At 38.4% G+C, this 21,581-nt stretch overlaps 1 protein-coding gene across 3 annotated transcripts in view; it reads left to right on the top strand.

The window, feature by feature from the left end:
- adamts9 (ADAM metallopeptidase with thrombospondin type 1 motif, 9) overlaps positions 1 to 21,581 on the top strand; it is a 69,016-nt gene that overhangs the window by 12,084 nt on the left and 35,351 nt on the right. For all 3 annotated transcript variants that reach the window (XM_030135105.1, XM_030135104.1, XM_030135106.1), the window contains exons 10-25: positions 1,350 to 1,491; positions 2,659 to 2,763; positions 5,354 to 5,499; positions 6,372 to 6,553; positions 7,118 to 7,254; positions 8,132 to 8,249; positions 8,376 to 8,471; positions 10,697 to 10,863; positions 11,019 to 11,148; positions 12,149 to 12,275; positions 12,384 to 12,594; positions 12,728 to 12,892; positions 15,360 to 15,521; positions 17,760 to 17,879; positions 19,433 to 19,540; positions 19,624 to 19,791. In XM_030135105.1, the coding sequence (XP_029990965.1) occupies positions 1,350 to 1,491; positions 2,659 to 2,763; positions 5,354 to 5,499; positions 6,372 to 6,553; positions 7,118 to 7,254; positions 8,132 to 8,249; positions 8,376 to 8,471; positions 10,697 to 10,863; positions 11,019 to 11,148; positions 12,149 to 12,275; positions 12,384 to 12,594; positions 12,728 to 12,892; positions 15,360 to 15,521; positions 17,760 to 17,879; positions 19,433 to 19,540; positions 19,624 to 19,791 (2,284 nt within the window). The remainder of the gene's footprint in view (positions 1 to 1,349; positions 1,492 to 2,658; positions 2,764 to 5,353; positions 5,500 to 6,371; positions 6,554 to 7,117; positions 7,255 to 8,131; positions 8,250 to 8,375; positions 8,472 to 10,696; positions 10,864 to 11,018; positions 11,149 to 12,148; positions 12,276 to 12,383; positions 12,595 to 12,727; positions 12,893 to 15,359; positions 15,522 to 17,759; positions 17,880 to 19,432; positions 19,541 to 19,623; positions 19,792 to 21,581) is intronic.

Genomic DNA, 21,581 nt, shown 5'->3' with positions numbered 1-21,581 from the left:
GTATTTAACATTTTTCCAGTGAAAATCAGGTATTTTCCAATATTTAATGTACTGATCATATAATAATAAACTTTATTGCAGACACAAGTCCATATAACACAAGCCTACAACATATACACAACATACAGGATAAATAGAATTAAAAGGAGATACAGAATTTGTGCACATTATAAGATATACAGAGTATTGCACCAGTGTCATTTCAGTTTAGAAGTGAAACGATAACAGCTTTTCAGGGGGGCTGACTAGGGCTTCTATTATGTGGATCTCTGATTTATCCAGGCGACACATATAGATGTTCATAAAAGCTCAGATTAAATTTGAGGGTTGTTATACCAAAAACAGACAAAACTGAAGAAAAAGTGATTTTTTCAGTAAAGTAAATCATTAACTGAACATAAAACAAATGTCTACGACCACTTTTATTTATCAAACTCCATGGGTTTTACTGGTGAACCAATGTTGTAGATGATGATGGTGTTTCCATGGTAACTACGGAGCCTCTTAATGTCCAAATGGGTCTTATCTAATGACCATGAAAAGATGACAAACTGTATTTTATATCAATTATTTACACGTATTGATAGGATTAATGGATCAACAGGTATTAAACAGTTTAGATCAGTAGATGGTTTTGGTCACTGGTGGCTGTTTGGGTCTCTATGGGTTAAATAATGTAATAAAAGAAGAGGACCATTTTTAAGTAATGATAGTTTGACTTTAGTAGACAAATTGAACCCTGTACTCAATGTTATGAGCTCTTAGGCATAAATTAAAAATGTTGTAACCCTTTTTTCTGATGAGCTAAAACACTAAACCTCCTTCTCTGAACTCATTATTCAATAGCCTAAACCCATTTATTAAAATATCAGAAGGTTTTGGTCGCTGGTGGATGTTTGGGTCTTTATGGGTTAAATAAATTCTCCGTCTTAGTGCAGCAACAGCCAGAACTGTGACATAAAAACACAAATAAACTGTCATCCATTCTCAAGGTTGTCCGAGCCTATAGTTAGTTCTTCTTTTCTGAAACCCAAGTCTCAACCCAATGAGAAACTCCCGGGAACCCTTATAAATGAAGCCCTATCTGGGAACTATCCACACTCCTCTTCTAAAACCCTAACTATCCCTGCGTCTCCCACCTCTTGAGCTCCCCTCCGCCAACTAAAAATAGCTGATCAAATATAAACAGTGAGCTGTCAAGATACAGCACAAACCATTTGTACAGTGTAGTTTCTTAATATGCTCCAAACAATGACCTCTCCAGCTGTACTGAGTGTGTTTTCTGTCTGTTTGTGTCTCTTGTTTTTTCCCTTTTTTCTTTAAGTCATTTTATTTTTATTTCTTAATAGCACAGGATATGGTGAATGCTTACTCGACGAGCCTGTTTCTAGGCCATACAGTCTCTCACAGCAGCTGCCCGGACGCATATACAACGTCAATAAACAGTGTGAATTGATATTTGGGCCGGGAACACAGGTGTGCCCTTATATGGTAAGTGGAGAAAGTTCTGTCATGTTCTACTTGTTGTGTTCAGAAGAAAGCCTTTTGTGTCGTGATCATGTGCTGCAGTGGTTCTGAGCCAAAGCTTAATACTTAAAAATTACTTGCTGTGTTTAGTAACAAGATACTGTTTTCCTTTCTATAAAAAAGCACAAACTTTGGTTCCTAGTTTTGGTTGATACTTCTTGAGTATTATGTATTGTTAATGTAATTTGTGGCACCTTATTTAATTTATGATGGACATTTTTAAAGCGGTTACCAGTGCCAGTACCAGCTCATTATGTTCGTGTTTGCTTGGAATGCAGCTAAATCACCCTATTTTAATGGTCATGACAGAACTGTATAATACTCTGCTGCATGGTTAAAAAAAAAAAAAAAATCGCACGAAAACGTCATGTTAGTGAAATTTGTAAGATATACAGCTCCATTAGTTATAAATTTTGTTGTAGAGTCTTTACAAGTGTCAATATGAGGAAAGATTGATATACAGTCATGGAAAAAATCGTTTTCTTCAATTTCTTGTTCATGTTAATGCCTGGTACAACTAAAGGTACATTTGTTTGGACAAATATGATGATAACAACAAAAATAGCTCATAAGAGTTTAATTTCAGAGCTGATATCTAGCCATTTTCCATGGGTTTCTTTTCCAAAATCACTTAAGTTCATACATCAATAGCTATGGCATTGTACTGCCAAAAACAGTGCTTTTATTCATTCCATGTTTTCTTTCCTGTCTGTTTTAGCCACAGGATACACACAGGAGTTAGTACTTGATTGCATAACCATTGTTTTTGATGACTTTTGATGGTCTAATAATTTTTTCCGTGCCTGTAAAAGATATAGATAAAAAATATATATATAAAGCTACATAATCTGTGACTATTTTAAAGTCCTGTGTGTTAGTCTTCTTCTCTCGTGCTTCATCCCAAACACAAAAGCACTTAAGCCTCTGGGGGTTAAACACCTGATCAGTGTCTTTTTATTATTATATGGAATCACTATAGGGTCTAATGTGTGTTAATGTGTTATAAACTAGCCGATTAATCATATATAGGATATATTTTGTGGATATTTGTTTGTTTGTTTGTTTTCCCTATTTTTCTGGAATCTTTGTGCTAACTTTATGTGCGTGTATTTGTGCGTAACTGTTTATTAGACCCAGTGTCGGCGGCTGTGGTGCACCAGTCCAGAGGGCGCCCAGCGGGGCTGCAGAACCCAACACATGCCATGGGCAGATGGCACCGACTGCTCCCCTGGAAAGGTAGGTGTCATGTACAAATGAAGACAGATGCTTACAAAGAGGTCCCATCACTCTTAGTGTGAATGCAGGGCAGTAAAATGCAAAAGGAAAATGTTTTGTCGTCAATGATAAATTGTCAAGACCAAGAAGTGTGACAGAAAAAATACGCAATGTGTGTTAACACTCAGTTGGAAGGCCACATTTGTCTCCATTGCATGATGGTTTATTGTTCTTTATTATCTGATAATCCGCAACACATTGCTTTTTTTGTTTTGATCTTACAAGTTTTCCAGTGACTCATGATCCTGAAATTCTTGTTAATTCAGAGCTCAAAATGACATAAATTAAGTTTTCAAAGGCATGCCATAAAATTAGGCTGTCAGGTGACATGTGTTAGCTCATGTAATTGAATGTACTATAGGTAGATGGTGTGAAGTTGTAAATAACAGCTTGTCTTATGATGGCAGCGCACATGTGCAGCGACTTATGACTGTCTCAGTTCTCAGTGCCTTTTTGTTTTTTTGTTATTGTCTGGCCACTTATACAGTCCCGGAAAAAAAAAAAATTAGTCCACCCTTTTTTTCTTCAATTTCTTGTTCATTTTAATGCCTGGTACAACTAACGGTACATTTGTTTGGACAAATATAATGATAACAACAAACATAGCTCATAAAAGTTTAATTTCAGAGCTGATATCTAGCCATTTTCCATGGTTTTCTTGATAATAACCAAAATGACAAAAAACACAAACTTTGGTTCCTAGTTTTGCTTAATACTTCTTGAGTATTTTGTATTATTAATAAAATTTTTGGCACCTTATTTAATTTATGAAGGACATTTTTAAAGTAGTTGCCAGTTCTATTTGTTCATTGTTATGTTCATGTTTGCTTGGAATACAACTAAATCACCCTATTTTAATGGTCATGACAGAACTGTATAATACTCTGTTGCATGGTTGAAAAAGAAAAATTCCACATGGAAACATCATGTTAGTGAAATTTGTAAGATGTGCAGCTCCATTAGTTATAAATTCTGTTATAAACTCTTTACAAGTGTCAGTATGAGGACTGATTGACATACAGTCATGGAAAAACTTATAAGAACACTCCTTGTTTTCTTCAATTTCTTGTTCATTTTAATGCCTGGTACAACTAACGGTACATTTGTTTGGACAAATATAATGATAACAACAAACATAGCTCATAAAAGTTTAATTTCAGAGCTGATATCTAGCCATTTTCCATGGTTTTCTTGATAATAACCAAAATGACAAAAAACACAAACTTTGGTTCCTAGTTTTGCTTAATACTTCTTGAGTATTTTGTATTATTAATAAAATTTTTGGCACCTTATTTAATTTATGAAGGACATTTTTAAAGTAGTTGCCAGTTCTATTTGTTCATTGTTATGTTCATGTTTGCTTGGAATACAACTAAATCACCCTATTTTAATGGTCATGACAGAACTGTATAATACTCTGTTGCATGGTTGAAAAAGAAAAATTCCACATGGAAACATCATGTTAGTGAAATTTGTAAGATGTGCAGCTCCATTAGTTATAAATTCTGTTATAAACTCTTTACAAGTGTCAGTATGAGGACAGATTGACATACAGTCATGGAAAAACTTATAAGAACACTCTTTGTTTTCTTCAATTTCTTGTTCATTTTAATGCCTGGTACAACTAACGGTACATTTGTTTGGACAAATATAATGATAACAACAAACATAGCTCATAAAAGTTTAATTTCAGAGCTGATATCTAGCCATTTTCCATGGTTTTCTTGATAATAACCAAAATCACTTCAGTTCTTACATGAATATCTATGGCATTGTACTGACAAAAACAGTGCTTTTAGGCATTCCATGTTTTCTTTTCTTTCTGTTTTAGTCACATATACACACCCTTCATTGCATAACCATTGTTTCTGATGACTTTTGATGGTCTAATAATTTTTTCCCCGGCTGTATTTTGTCTTAGATACTTTTATTGTCTTAACTACTTTTAATTGTTTTTAGCTACCTTTATTTTCGATATAGCATGTTTTCTTTAATGTTAAACTTGATTTGCACTGACCTGAAGACCACCTACATTTCGTCATGTGATTCCTTGTGCTAATATGATGACAAGAAAGCCTCTTAATCTTGTCTTGTAGCAACTGTCTATTTTATGACAGGGCATTAGAGTAAGTCCAAAGACAGACATATACACATGTTGAATCGTTCCCACCGACCACCTTTCCTCCGCTGTGCCAGGGTCCATCACACTAAACACTTACTGTAAGCTGCAGTCTGTTAGTTGAGCTGTGTAAGTTTATCCTTCTGTTATGAGCTGAGATGTATGTTGACTATGTGTGTGATGTTTTCTTGTCTCCTGTCCAGCCAGACATAGCCGTGAAATGTCTTTTTTTGGTTCCTCTCTTTTCCATTTGCTTCACTTTATAATTTCTCCCAGATTACCATCAAAGCATAGGAGAGCAGCTAGATGTGCTGCCAGTTCCATGGATAAGATTTCAAGTGCTGTCTTTTTTTTTCTTTTCTTTCACTCACTTACCTCAGTATCTTCTCATGCTCTCTTCATTCATGTTGTCTGTTTCTCTCACCTTCGCAGCACTGCAAACATGGCTTGTGTATAGCCAAAGAGCACGATGCCACGCCTGTGGAGGGGGCATGGGGAGTTTGGAGTCCTTTTGGTACCTGTTCACGGACATGCGGTGGAGGCATCAAGATTGCTGTGCGTGAATGCAACAGACCCGTGTGAGCAGTCCAGTCCTTCTTTTCTTTGTAGTCATGCATGCCTAGTAGACCTTGTCTTCATCTTAGCTGCCAAAGTCAGTGTTCCATAGATCAAGCCTCCTTAAGGGAATTCTTCTCATAGCTATTGTTCATCAAGACAGGATCTCCGATGCTTTCGTTCTACTTAGTTTAATGATTGTGACACTGGAAACGATGTTAGTATCTTAGGAGATAGTGAGCTTTGGGATAAAAAAAAAATATGATACAAGCTTAACCCATAAAGACCCAGTGTTACTTTTGTGGCAAAATGAATTTTTCTCTATATTTAACCTTCCTTAACTGATTTATCACCATTTATTGTAATATTATCTTCTGTATTCTGTGTTTTTTTTTCAGTGAAAAGCAGCTATTTTCCTATATTTAATTCTCTCATCATGTAGATGTTTGTAAAAGCTCAGATTAAAGTTGACGGTTTTTATATCAGAAACAGAGAAAACTGGAAAAAAAAGTGACTTTTTCAGCAAATCTATCATTAACTGAACATAAACCAAATGTCTCCATCCACTGTCATTTGTCAGACATCATGGGTTTTACTGGTGGATCAATGTTGTAGAAGATGACAGTGTTTCCACGGTAACTACAGAGCCTCTGAACGTCCAAACGGGTCATATCTGATGACCATTAAAAGAGGAAAAACTGTATTTTACATCAATTATTTGTATGAATTAAAAGTATTAGTGGATCAACAGGTATTAAACAGTTGAAATCAGCTGATGCTTTTAGCCATAGATGGATGTTTGGGTCTTTATGGGTAAAACAGTAAGATGAATAGATTCATGGACAGATGATGGATAGATGATTATAGGCTGTTGATTTCCTAATTTCTTGTCCAGGCCCAGGAATGGAGGAATGTACTGTGTAGGACGCCGGATGAAGTTTCGTTCCTGTAACTCTGAGCCTTGCTCCAAGCAGAAGAAGGATTTCAGGGAGGAGCAATGTGCTGCTTTTGACGGCAGACACTTCAACATCAACGGTCTACCTCCTAACGTGCGCTGGGTGCCCAAATACAGCGGAAGTAAGATTAACTGTCTTAACTGCATTGTTTTCTGTTAACCCTATAACACCAAACGTATCATATTTGATACATGAGTTTTGAAGCCCTCTACATGATCAGTGTGATATTTTTTTTCTTGAAAAACCTGATGTATACAATTAGATACATGCAATACACAAATAATCCACCAGGGGTAGGAATAAGTTCACCAGAGGTCTTTCCAGTGACACTGCAAGACTATCATTAATGAGAAAGGAGGCAGAACTTTGCCAATTTTAAAAAAGAATTACCAATTTGTTAGACATGTTTGTGTTATGTTATGTTTTTGTTTGTGCAAAAAAAAATATTTGAGCATTGAGACCCAATGTATCAAAAATAATACAAAATTGGAACTCACTGAAAACACTTTTTTTGACTGTTCAGAAGGACCAATAAAGGCTCCAGTTTCAAAGATCTGGAATTTTCTGTCAGTGATTTAATGGTTCAGGCTTTACAGGAATAATACACACCACACAGCACATTATGCAGGTTTCTTATTATTATGTGTTGTAATACTGTATCTATCTTTCTCATATTTTCTTTCAGTCCTGATGAAGGATCGGTGTAAGTTGTTCTGCAGGGTGGCTGGCAGTACAGCCTACTATCAGCTCAGGGACAGGGTCATTGATGGCACGCCATGCGGTCCCGATACCAACGACATCTGTGTCCAGGGCCTGTGTCGAGTAAGAACTTTTACTTTTTTCCCTCTTTGAAACATTTTGCTGCATGGTTAAGGTTGGAAACTTCAAAATACATGTGTATAAATATTTTTGGTATCAGAACTGTTGCAGCCATTCTTGCAGAAGCGTTTGTGCATACAGAATATAATTATTTATATTCAATCAGTGCAAATAATAAAAAATACTTTCCAGTATTTCCCTAAACAGATGATGTTTATTTGTCCCAACATTATGACAAATAGATTTTGGTCTGAGAGATTGATTATTGACATTTTCTGCATCAATATGTTGGTTCAAAGTAGCAGTGGGTGGCTCTGTGTATACTCTGAATGTAACACAGCACTTTGGTTAGACTGTGGTGCGTGGAGTAAGTTGCCTTCAATGCCCTAGGCAAGTGGATTTTGATCTGTGCCGTTGCTCTAAAGCCCTTGATCCTTTTTACAAAATCAAAAAATGTCTCTTGTTACAAACAATTACCCACAGAATAGCTCATATGATTTCTAATGTGGTTTTATAAAGGAAATTTATTACAGATGCATGTCAATAGAATGGAATATAACTCCCAACGTTCTGATGTGAGTATTTTGGGGGTTGTTGAGTTTGGTTTCTTGTCCTGTGATCAGCACTCCACTTAAAAATAAGAATGTACAAACAGGAGGGAAGGCATCTGTGTGGTATCTTAATACTGAACACTTGACTGGTAACTGTAATAAAGATGACGTAATCCAGAAAACCAAAGGAGCCCACTGTTGCGTTGTAATTCTGCATGCAACTTTTCTCTCACTTTTCTTTATTTTTTTCCCATTTCTCCTAAAATTTTTCTAAATACTCATATTACCTCATTTGTTTTCTATATCTCTTTTGCCTTCCAATCGAGTAGCAAGCAGGCTGCGACCATGTATTGAACTCTAAAGCCAGGAGGGACAAATGTGGCGTATGTGGAGGCGACAACTCCTCCTGCAAAACTGTTGCAGGCACCTTCAATATCGTCCGCTACGGTAAAACACAACGCCTCTAACTTTTATCCTCAGGTCATCATATCTGAAAGGTCAAATTTATTGTGACTGTTATGTGAAGAGCTCAGTATACTAGGGATGTTAACAAACTATTAATGCTACTTTCAGGTTATAATGAAGTGGTGCGAATACCCAGTGGTGCTACAAATATAGATGTGCGTCAACACAGCTACTCAGGAAAACCAGAGGATGACAACTACCTCGGTAAGGCACAAACTTTTTTTCTCTTTAACCCATAAGGACCCAGTGCTGCTTTTGTGGCAGTTACGTGGACTCTTTTAAAAAGCAGCTCAAGACATTATTGTTTAGGAAAGCTTTTGGTTGATGGATTTATCCTTTTTATTTATTTTATGAAATTATTCTTATTTTGTTTTATTGCACCCATTTTATGTACAGCACTTTGTGATTTTTATCTGTGAAGTGCTTTAGAAATAAACTTTACTTACTTACAGAATGAATTTTTTCTCTATATTAAACATTTTATGAGTGATTTATCACTGTTTATTTTAATATTATATTCTGAATTTTGCATTTTTCAGAGTAAATCATGTATTTTTCTATATTTAATTAAAGCTCCATTTAAAGTGGAGGGTTATTATATCAGAAACTATCAGAAAACTGAAGAAAAAGTGATATTTTCAGTAAACTAACTGAACATAAACCCAGTGTGTCCATCCACTGTCACTGATCCAACTTCATGGGATTGACTGGTGAATCAGTGCTGTAGAAGATGATGGTGTTTCCATGTTCACTACGGAGCCTCTGAACGTCCAAATGGGTCATATCTGATTACCATGAAAAGATGACAAACTGTATTTTACACCAATTATTTACATGTATTGATAGGATTAGTGGATCAACAGGTATTAACTCATAAAGACCCAGTGGTACTTTTGTGGCACTTACGATTTTTTTTTCTCTATATTTGACTTTTCTTAAGTGATTTATTGCCATTTATTATAATATTATCCTCTATATTTTATGGCGGTTTTTTGTGTAAATTATATATTTTCCTGTATTTAATTTAATTATAATATAGATGTTCATAAAGGCTCAGATTAAAGTTGAAGATTATCATATCAGAAACAGACAAAACTGAAGAAAAAGTTACTTTTTCAACAAAATCTATCATTAACTGAACTTAAACCCAGTGTCTCCATCCATTGTCACTGATCCAGCTCCATGGGTTTTACTGGTGAATCAATGTTGTAGAAGATGACAGTGTTTCCACGGTAACTACGGAGCCTCTGAAAGTCCAAATGGGTCATATCTGATGACCATGAAAAGATGAAAAACTGTATTTTACACCATGTATTGACATGTATTGATCGGATTAGTGGATCAACAGGTATTAAACAATTACATCAGTAGATGCTTTTGGTCACCAGTGGATGGTTGGGTCTTCATGGGTTAAAAAAGTGTTTTACTGTTTTTCACGTCTATATATTCCTGAATTTCTCTATAGTGTTTGACATAAACTACTGTTGATACTTTTATTGTTGAAAGTCATGTGCTGCAAACCTTGGGAGCTGGCATATACTGTGAATGTTAAGGCGTTAATGAGCCGGAACTAGGCCTGTGGGTACCATTCCAGTAAGGTCACTTAGTGTACATGCATTTATGTTTCGTGTGTGCACATAGGTGTGTATTTCCTTTAGGTCTGTACAAGTAGGTCTTTCTGTAGTCTGAATGTGGCTGCATGTGAACTATTTGTGAACTATCATGTCTTGTTGGCATGAACATGCTATTACCTGAAAAGGGATAGCCCTCTGGGTACCATTCCATCAAGGTCAAAAAGTGCGTCTGCATGTGTGTGTGTATATATATATTTGCATATTTTGTGTGGTTATTGTTTTATTTCTATGTGTTCATTGTAGGAATACTGATACCTATTGATTGAACAACACAAGCTTGAGATGTTTTTATCACGTAAATGTACTTGTATGTACAGTATGTGTCTAAATCACAGGTATTGTGTGATTTTGCTATAACGAGGGCCACTCTCTACGGTCATATTAGTGTAATATGTGAAATGGTGAGGAAAGTAAAGGCAGGAAATTAGCCCCATAATCGCATTAGGATGAATGCGTGCAGCAGACTGGCTGTTGAGCAGAACAGGATGCCCCTGGATGGGACTTCTCCAGAAGTAGAGGATTATTTTACCCCAATAAGGCTTGTCTGCTGCCTTCTTCATCTACTTTACTATAAATGAAAACGTTAAGCTCTTTCCCGTACAAAAATAAGTTATTGTAGTCTTAGTTAGCTCAAGCACTGGTGTAGTAAGAGCTAATGTTTCCCAGTTTATACTTCATTCTTTTGTCGTTGTTGACTCAGATTACATAGTTTGTCTTAATGTTAAATACCACCGGTTGTGAAATTATTCTATAAAAATCAAGAACAGTGAATGACTGTTTTCTGTCTCCCTACAGCCGTATCAAATAGCCGTGGAGAGTTCCTGCTCAATGGAGAGTTTGTGGTCAGTATGTTCAAAAGGGAAATCAAAGTAGGAAATGCTGTCATCGAGTACAGTGGCTCAGACCATGTCATTGAGAGGATCAACTGTACTGACCGCATTGAAGAGGAGATCATCGTCCAGGTAAACAGTCCCTATCATGATGGCCCAATGTGGAGGCTTAGAAGAAGCATCATCTTACAAGCGTAACCTCTAAAAAGGTTCTGGTCAAGGATTTTGAACCCAGTGTCTAACAGTATATCATCTGCACATATCGCTTTGCCTGCATATTTTCCCAGGTGCTGTCTGTGGGGAACCTTTACAACCCAGATGTCAGGTACTCTTTTAACATTCCCATAGAGGACAAACCTCAGCAGTTCTTCTGGGATGCCTATGGGCCCTGGCAGGAGTGCAGCCGTCTATGCCAAGGTGAGTGGGAGGCACAAGGGCCTGGCAGAATTAGGTGATGGAGTAGTGATAAATAGTGTGGTGGGGCAAAAGATGAAAAGGGGAGGGGGAGACTATGCAGCTTGAGCCGTAAGAGAGGATTGACAGGTTAAACTTGACAGCCCCGTGCTAGACAGATAGTGATAAAAGTTGCAGCTTATAGCATACTATGCCAGGTTACCTTCTTTGGCATGACTGTGGACTAAGTTGGAGTTTTGTGGGTTTGCAGAGGCGGATTGCAGGTAAACTCGAAAACCTGTTTTGTGTTATGACTCAGATGCTTTGAGAACCTTTTTTTTCTGCTTTTTGACACTACCCTGCTTAGACAACTGACAGCACATTTCATAGATAAACCAATGGGTTTGCACAGCAGGATAAGCAGAATGAAATGTAAAGCCCTGTGCACCTTTTTCATTCTTCCATTTATATGGTCTATCTGGGACCCGGTGTGCTGTCATAGCACTGGGCTGCAAAATTTAGTAAGTGGAGGTACTTACAGAGAATCTATTACCTGGAGCCCCATAAGGTTTAAATCTCTCATCCTTGCTCTAAAGAAGGTGTGCTTTGATTTAGTGTAGGGATGTTAACACAAAAGAAACGAAAGTGAATCTTGTGCACACACTCACTGGTTGAGATCCTCTGATAAGTTGTGCTTTAGCTGAGCTCAGGTTTTGGAACATTATGTATTTTCATGAACACGAGGACATGAAAACCCTGTATCATGACTATTTGGATAAGATCTTTACGTTTCAGTTCAGTACATGACATTGAAGGAAGAAAAGTTAGTTTGCATTAATGAGCAAGAAAGGTTAATATCACTATTACTGAAGTTTTTACTTTTATAAGTCATTTTATTCTTGCTCAAAAAGGGTATAACACTGACATGTGTCAAACTTTTTTCTATATTAGGAAGTCAAGAATTGATAGCGATAACTTCTAACTTCATAGCTTTACCTGGTGCTTTTTTACTGTGTTCTAATAGGAGAACGTAAGCGGAAAATCCTCTGCAGCAGAGAATCAGACCGGGTGGTGGTGTCAGACCAGAGGTGCCATGGAACAGCCAGACCCGCTGTAATCACTGAGACTTGCAACACAGAATGTGAACTCAGGTTTGTTCAATCAAATTATACAGCTTTGAGTCTTGGAAAAGTATATAAGTATATAATTGACACGTAATTTCACAAGTACTGATACCCTGTCCATTGTGTTCGATGCAGGTGGTATGTGGCCCGAAAAAGTGAGTGCACAGCCCAGTGTGGCCTCGGATACCGAACCCTGGAAATTTACTGTGCCAAAATCAACCGTGCTGATGGTAAGACGCAAAAGGTTGATGACCGCTACTGTAGCAACCAGCACAAACCTGATGACAAGGAAGGTTGCCATGGAGACTGTAATCCCGGTGGCTGGGAGTACTCGCCTTGGTCAGAGGTAAGATTGTTATGGATGAACCAGATTTATGTGTTATCATAACCCAAAAGTTTGTTGTGTGTGTCAAAATGTATCATGGGTCTTCTCTGTGTGTGTGTGTGTGTGTGTTTACACTTTCTTGTTTGTACTGCAGTGCTCCAAGAGCTGTGGTGGGGGCACCCGCCGTCGAGGGGCAGTTTGTCGAAAGGCAGCAGAGGCGGGGGGAGATGAGAGCAAGTGTAGTCAAAGGGACAAGCTGGCCGTCCAATCCTGCAATGAATTCCTCTGTCCACAATGGAAGACTGGTGACTGGTCTGAGGTCAGTTCACTTCTGTTCTGTCTGTACTTAGAGGAACACTGGTTTAGCTGGCACACAGGAAGTGCAGTAGAAAATATCACACCTAACGTGAACATCCAAACTGGAAGAAAAACATAAGTGGTGATTAGGTCATTTGTTTGATTTGTGTTAAGATTAGTGCTGTCAAATGATTAAAATTTTAATCATATTAATCACATGGTTGCTGTGGATTAATTCCGATTAATCATGATTAAATATCATCCATTTTTAATCTATATTAATCACATTTCATTTTGCATGACCAAACAGACTCAAAAGAGAGGTAAATATATGTGCCTTTAATGTGTTTGTTGCAAGCTGGGTGACGTGTTAGCTGAAGTGCTAAATCCCAGACTAACGTATGCTTCGCGTTAATGTGGTATTTGAAGCTGGAAGTGCTTCGGTGAAAAGAACACTCCTTCCTGCAGAGCTTGTGTAATACTTTATGTCAGTCGACTGTTTCGTCTTGGTTTTTTTGTCCTCATATTTCCATCCAGAGGGCCAGTGTGCTGTTTAGTGTCTTCCATCTTTATGGGTTGGTTTTGCTGCCTGTCACTACTGGATCAGCTGCACATTTACGCATGCACAACACTAACTTTACTTGGACAAACTGTTATCATTCTGCACTGCAGATGGGTTAATTGCGTCAGAATTTTTTATCAGATTTATCATGATGATGGATTAATCTGCGTTAACGTGTTAATTTTGACAGCCCTAGTTAAGATTATATCATTCTAGCACTTAAGCAATTTTCTATACATTTTTTATGAAAGACAGATTTAAAAGGAATATCTGATATACACAGCAGATTTTTTCTTCCAATGGCTGAACACTGAAACAACATTAGCCATTGTATTTATACAGGCAGATATACAGGGTGGGGAAGCAAAATTTACAATGAACATTTAGTTGTTTTTTCTCAGCAGGCACTACGTCAATTGTTTTGAAACCAAACATATATTGATGTCATAATCATACCTAACACTATTATCCATACCTTTTCAGAAACTTTTGCCCATATGAGTAATCAGGAAAGTAAACGTCAAAGAGTGTGTGATTTGCTGAATGCACTCGTCACACCAAAGGAGATTTCAAAAATAGTTGGAGTGTCCATAAAGACTGTTTATAATGGAAAGAAGAGAATGACTATGAGTAAAACTATTACGAGAAAGTCTGGAAGTGGAGGAAGCAAAAAAAACGTACCAAAGCTTTTATTAAAGCTCTCAAATCCAAAATCCTAAAGAATCCAACCAAATCCACGAGAAAAATGGCAATTGAACTTGAGGTAGACAACAAGACCATTAGAAATGCAGTAAAATATGATTTGAAGATTTAAATTCTCATGACTTTCAATAAACTAATTGTCTTTGTCACTGTCTTTCAATCCCTGCCTCAAAATATTGTAAATTTTGCTTCCCCACCCTGTATGTGTTGGGAAATCGATGATTTAAGGAAAAGACTGTTCTTAAATACTCTGAAACTCAAAGTTTCAACCTTAGTGTGTTACTGGACATCGTCATCTACCTCCTCTTACCATAAAACATCTGAGCAGCACTTGCAAAAAAGTAAACACATGCAATAAAACAACTGTTATAAGGTCATAAACTGACAAAAATCCCTCATATTCACAATTGGCAGCTTCAAAATGTCTATAAAATCTCTTTTAATCACTGTATAATGTTATAAAAACCTACATGGTGCTGGACCTCACTGAGGCATGGGATTGGCCCCATATTTAATGCATAAGGAAATTACCAAAAACGGTCAGTTTCCTGATAAAGGGTTTAGTGATAGACTGAAGTTTTCACATTTTGGGCTGCACTGCTCTAATATTTCACCTCTCCCATGAGTGCCACAAAATATAAACACCTACATGATGGTTTTGATTATGGTGATGGAGAGAAATGTCTAGCATGTCAGTCCTAATCTCCCGTCGCTGCTCGAGTGGATGTGATCTGGTCACTGTGAAGGACGTAACACATAATACAGATCAATATTCATCACACCAGTCTTTGACCAATCTTGACTCATTATCATCCTGCCCTCAGGTTTTTCCTTTAATTTGTCTCAGTGTATACTACAGAGTGGGTGACAAGTAACTACTAGGTATTGAAAATTGGTAATAAAATCCATATCCTATTACAAATATATTGAAACAAATGATACATACTCTTTATTACATGGGAAAATATATTTAAATCTTTATATTTCAACGTAAGCACCGGTGGCGTCAATGTTTCCTCAAACGGGACAGAATGAACAACCTTGTAAGAAATAAGACAATAAGAAAATAAGAAATCCCCATTAGTGTTGTCTGTTTAAAAAATGTTTTCGTGATGACTCCAGTGATACTAAGAATTCTGTAAGCAATTTCTAATGCCTAGTTACTTTTCACCCATCCTGTATATAAGAATCTTCTTCACTAAAACATGAAATCTTCATATTTCAGTGCCTTGTTACGTGTGGAAAAGGCTACAAGCATCGGCAGATATGGTGTCAGTTTGGTGAAGACCGTCTCGATGACCACCGCTGCGGATCGTCTAAACCAGAGTCTGTGCAGACGTGCCAGCAGCAGGAGTGTGCGTCATGGCAGGTCGGACCCTGGGGACAGGTGAGTTCTCCGCCATTACCATCATTTGTCCAAGGCTGATGAGGAGTCGTCCCAACAGGCTCATGCAGGGGTCCACTTGATGGAATAAAGTAATATGAGATAATATGTAATATGACAAATCAGCTGGAGGCATCTACATTTGGTTTATTACTGGGTACTTCTATGAAACTGGGGCTAAAAATTCAAACCAGATGTAGATTAATGTTATGAAGCAAGTTTGGAAGCACTTTGGGTCTATTTAACTCTTTCAGTGCCATGGGCCGATTAAATCGGCTTTACGAATACAACCTTTAAAGTGCCACGGGCCGATCAGATCGGCTTTGGAGAACACGCCATATTTGTGTACAAACAAACCATCCACCCCCATTTCTTTCTCACATTTCGATGACGTTCTTTCAAATCTTCTTGCAAATTACGATCAATAATGAATCGGCTGCGTCCGGTGCGTTTTGAATCTAAGTAGCAATCGGTCGGATGTTACCGAGCGGTTTTTGACCAAGGAAGAGCTCGCGTTTCGTTTTCTGCTTGGCAAATTTTATGAATGAATTTATGAATGAAATCATATGCAAATTAGATGGCCATTTTGTAGTAATATCGTAAACACAGCGATCTGTCAAAACAGTCCCATCTGCTAGAAAATGAGTTCTGATGACGATTCAGACTTCGATTATAAAAACGACGCGAAATACTGAAAAAACGGCCAAATTCTGTGGCACTTTAAGGCTTATTTGCCCCTTAACTGTCTGGCACCGAAAGAGTTAAAAAAAAAATTACTGAGATAAAAGAAAAATTATTTTTCAGATGAAACACATTTTTATATTATTTTACATATTTTTTACACAAAAATCTGTATGTAACACAGTCAAAAGGACACGAAAATTACACGCTACTATTTTTTTTTTATATCTCTTCATTCTCTCACAGGTACATTTTAGGAATTGAACTAATTATGCAAAACAGAGTGTTTGACAAAAATGACTGCTTTTTTCAAAATCAATTGCAGTTTATTTGTGTTTAAATGGGCGGGTTCTGCATGTAACTTAAGTGGACACAATGAGTTACAAACAAAACCTGGAATGAAACTACCAATTCATGAAAACCCCGCATGTCTGGATTAGAAAAAACACTAGGATCATCAAATTTAACACAGTATCTTTATTTATAGCAGTATATAAGACCACTTCAAGATAAAATACACTGACACCTAGGTAGTTTTTCATGTCCTAATTTTGGTCGTATTTTTGGCCCAAATATTTGATAAAAAATTCATTAATTTTGGGATGGCTTAGCACAGGAGTATGAATTTTTTGCATTTATCTGAGGTCATCATTTGGTACATCCTGGTGGGAAATATGTCTAAATTTCTCTTTTATTATTGGATCTAAAAAAGTTGGCAAAGTGCCAGGTACCAAAATGTACCCAAGTTTCATGGATGCACCCAACTAGAAATGTCTCTTTTAACGTGTAATTTGAACATGTATGCTTATTATGAATCAATAGAGAGAACCCACATAAAGTTTGATTACAACTACAATTTTCTAAGGCAGTAAACAGAACACACACTGGAGATACTCAACACTAATCACTTTGTAATTTGTACCCATATTCTTGTTGTGGACGCATTACATAAAAAAAGTACACATTTAACTATTGACTTGTGTTTTTCTACAAAGCCTTCTGTAAAGTTTGGTGTGCATAGTAGTGAATGTGTGTCTGTGTCTTTGTGTGTAGTGTGTACAGAGAACTGAGGCACCAAAAAATGTGAGATATTTTGTAGTGCCTATAACATCAGAGGATGTGCACGCGTAAAGGTATATTTGAAGCCGTTAAATGAAGCATAGTCAAATAGTAGTTGAAGTTGCCGCCACACAAATTTGACCTTGTTTTATTGGAGGCAGTGAGGCAGAAGAGAGCACGGGTAGCACCCTCTGACTTGAGCTACAGTAAAAAGAGATAAGTGAAGTGATAGGATTGAACTCTTTATGTGTTTGATCTACTGTATTGATTTGGAAAGCAGTTTTTGGAGAAGAAACGCTAATTTTGAGGAAGGTAAATCGCTGTTTTCTCTTTTTGTGTGAGTGTGGAGGTTGCTTTCTGGGCTTAGATGAACAGCCTGTTTTTTTTGTTGTTGTTTTTTTTTTTTTTTTTTTTTGCTTGCCTTCCTTGCCTTTTTCTCTTTGGCTCACTTACTAATGTTCCCACACACAACTCCCCCTTTTTTCCCCTCTTTGAACCCAGTGCACTACCTCGTGTGGGCCAGGCTACCAGATGCGAGCGGTGAAGTGTGTAGTCGGCTCTTACGGTGCTGTTATGGATGACACTGAATGTAATGCCGCCACCAGGCCAACTGACACCCAGGTAAGTAAGGAAGGCGTTATTTTTCCATTCCTCGTATCTCTTATCCTCTTTCTTTTGCTTCTCTCATCTGCCCGCATGCTCTTGTCAGCTGTGAGAAAAACAGTTGTTCCTTGGTTAGTCACAAAATACTGCCAAAAAGGAGGCATCTACGTTGAATTGCACTGACACACGCATTTCATTTCCACCTGGTCTCAATAAACTGTGATGTCTGATCCGGTTTTGTTTATACAGACTTAACTATCCCCAAATAGAGACAAACAACTGTAAGACAGAATCCCACAATCCTCAAATATTTAAGAATAACCTTGGTGTATGTACTTTAAAGATCCTTATTACTTTAGACAAATATTACAACTCCTCATATTACCAGTTGCTATACATAGAGCATAATAATACATAATAATGCATTGAGCAATTTTATTGAAAAGTGACCAAATATTATGTTGTTGTGTCCTACATGCAGCGTTAATTTAGAATCAGAAGGTGATAGTGTTTGAGCTGTACGTGCATAACTCTGAGAAGCGCTGTCGCCCTTTATCGCAGACACACACAAAGAAACTCCAAAGAAACCTATTTTAAACTGAATGAGAGTTTTGTTTGGTCAGCGTGGGCCATAAACCCATTTGAGAGGGCTGAGCATGCAGACTCAGGATGAGGCCCCCGCTAGTTGCAGCAGCTCTTAATTCCGGTGCCTGGGCCAGCAGAGCCAGTGACCCTGAAGCAGTCGCCCCACCTCACTGTGATTCTAACCAGCCAGCCATGAACTGGGCCACTAGGCCGTCATTCCCACCACCACCAGCCACCAAGCAAGAAAGGTTTAGGGAGAGCAAAAGATAAATAGATCAAAGTGTTTGTACAAGGAGGGAAGAGCAGGAAGCAGGGGATGCTTTGCTTGAAAAAGTCTAAAAAGCGGCCGATACAGACTGAACATTTTCCGACACAAATTCACACGGTCATCTCGAAATGTGTTCATGTTTCAGGTAATAGATGCAAACTTTGTGTGTGTGGTTACAGTACTTTAAGTGGTGCCATGAGGCTTCTTGCTTCCGTTAGGAGGCTGAGTGTGGAATGTGGAGCCTGCTCACCCTGATTAAGGCCCTCACTCCTAGACACTGGGGGTCAAAGGGCACCAGAGGGCAAAGAGGGAAAAAGGGAAAGGGCAGAAGGTGAGGGACAAGGGGGGCGGATGAGGGTGGAGTTTACAACCACGCCAGCATGGGCATTGGAGCCCTGAATACCACTCCACTATGACCTGTTATGACAGGGATCAGGGCTTTATGCTGAGTGGCTTACTGCCACAATCCATAGTTTGAACTGACAGGGCGGACCCTTTTCTTGTTGTTTTGGTAAGGTAGGGGGGGAAAGGGCTGATGGGAAACACAACTCTCAAGCACAGAGCTGTAGAAATATAGTTTAAGTTGTTAATGACATCCCATGTCATTGGAGCCATCTCTGACATTTGTGGTATTCTGTGGTCATGAACAGATGTTGTTACAGGATATTCATTTTGTTAATCACTGCATGAATGGGTGGATGTGTCCCTCCTTCCACAGGACTGTGAACTGGCCCAGTGTCCCAGCAGCCATCCTATTCCCCCAGGGACCAAAGTACCCACCCACCAGGGACACAAAACCCAGTGGCGGTTTGGATCCTGGACCCAGGTCAGTACTTTCTCTCACATCCAGAATACAATGCCTGTCTGTCAGATTACAGCTTCCTAACATTGTCCTCTCCTCCACTACAGTGCAGTGCCAGCTGTGGCAAAGGGACGCGTATGCGCTATGTAAGTTGCCGTGACAACCAGGGTGGTGTGGCAGAGGAGTCGGCGTGTGCCCACCTACCAAAACCTCCTGCAAGGGAAGTGTGCTCTGTAGTGGCCTGTGGACAGTGGAAAGTACTAGAATGGACGACGGTAAGAAAAATCACTGTCATCATTATTGATTATTGGATGTGAACCAGCTGTCATACCTAAACAACGCTAAAACGACAGAGTTACAGAGCTGAACCTAAAATATCTAACTTGTTGCACTGGATGGTTTCTAAATATTGGAAACTTGCTAAGTATCATTTTTCCTCTTAAATCAGTGTCTCCCCCCTCAGAGCTGCATCCCATTATATAGACAGACAGTGCTGTTGATTGACCTACATTATGTGTCATCAGTATTCCCATCCAGATGTTTTCCTTCGTGCTAGGTTTGCTCATTGTGTTGTGCAGTTATAATCACTATAATCACTGCATTATTTTTCAGCCACACTGATGATGGCTGCTATGCTATGTAGATGTTTGTGTGAACAGAGATGTAGAAACAGAGTGGCAGCTGGGAGGCAAGTGTGTATGAAGGCCTGAAGGAGGGCTGGAATGAGGCTATAGAGGGAGTGTGTGTCTGTGTGTTAGAGAGGAAGAGAAGGAATGAGAGAGAAAGAGAGAGTAGAAGTGAAGTGCAAGTTTCTGGAGTTGTGAGATGCAAGGGGCTACAGTGAGGGGCTCCAGCCTTGTTTACAGATGGTTCTCATCAGAGTCCTAGTGATACAGTACAGCCAGACTGCAGGTCTGGTCACCACACACACACCCACACACACACACACACACACACACACCCACACACACACACGTATGTGTATTCACACCCACACATGTACCACCAAGCCAAAGACACTCATTGACCCCCCCAAAGGAAAATTGTTTATCCCAAGGCCAGAAAAAATAGATTCAGATGCCTGTTCCTTGCCTTTCACATACAAAATAGATTTAGTGAACAAAAGTAAAACAGCTTACTTTGTTTGGCTGTGACAGAACACACCAACGTGAGTTTCATAGTTGTCCTTGGGGCCTTTACTGCAGGCATTATGTAGTCATCTATAAACAGTGTATCATATAAGCACATGGAGTTTAAGTAAAACTTTGGGAGAACTTTGTTGCAGTACACTGTAGATAATAATCCTAAATCCATAACACTGACAGAGCAGTATAAACTTCTGGACAGTGTAATCCCAGCCGGGCTCTTTACACCTGACAGCTGTTGCATAAGTCTCTAAAATGTCACCTCATGCTAACCTTTTGCAAGAGAGTAAGCTCAGTGAGATACCATTAGTACCTGCTGGAGGATGTGGTGTGTTATTTTCCTGAAAAGAGAGACAGGTTCTTTTGCTTCGTGTCTGTATTACTGGAGAGAGTTTGTTTTCAGGCGGTGCAGACACTGTTTTGCTTTGTCACATTTCTTTCTTAAAATGTCCACATAGGTGGCATCAAGATCACTCATTCCCCCGGACATTTAGATGTGTGTGTAGTTTTTAAGTGTTTGTCTAAGCTACATTTAGCCTCCAATAGGCCTTTGTGTGGTTTACAACCAAGTGTCAGTCAGTCAGGCGCAGTGCATCAATATCCAGACCATGGGAAACAAGCAGATGGTCCTATCAGCCTGAGAAATGGTCAGTAGCTGTGTTTTTGTAAATGTCAAGCAAATTTATTGAGAAGTTGCTAAAAAAGAACTATAAATTAGGTGTGTTTCTTAAACTTGTTTGGACTCAATGAACTAGGATGTCTAGTGTTGTCAGAAGGTGATAATATGAACATCTGTACACATGACTGTACTGTTTATCAATTAATCTGTCAGTCGTATAGTATGTCAGAATTTATTCAAAAATGTATTTCCGTTTTCCCTTCCCATTCCTATTAACTCCTTCAAAATAGGCTAAAGCCAC

The sequence above is a fragment of the Sphaeramia orbicularis genome, chromosome 5 (assembly GCF_902148855.1).
Source record: "Sphaeramia orbicularis chromosome 5, fSphaOr1.1, whole genome shotgun sequence".
Lineage (NCBI taxonomy): Eukaryota > Metazoa > Chordata > Actinopteri > Kurtiformes > Apogonidae > Sphaeramia > Sphaeramia orbicularis.
The sequence above is the reverse complement of the archived record's forward strand: the minus strand, read 5'-3'. Positions and strand labels throughout refer to the sequence as shown.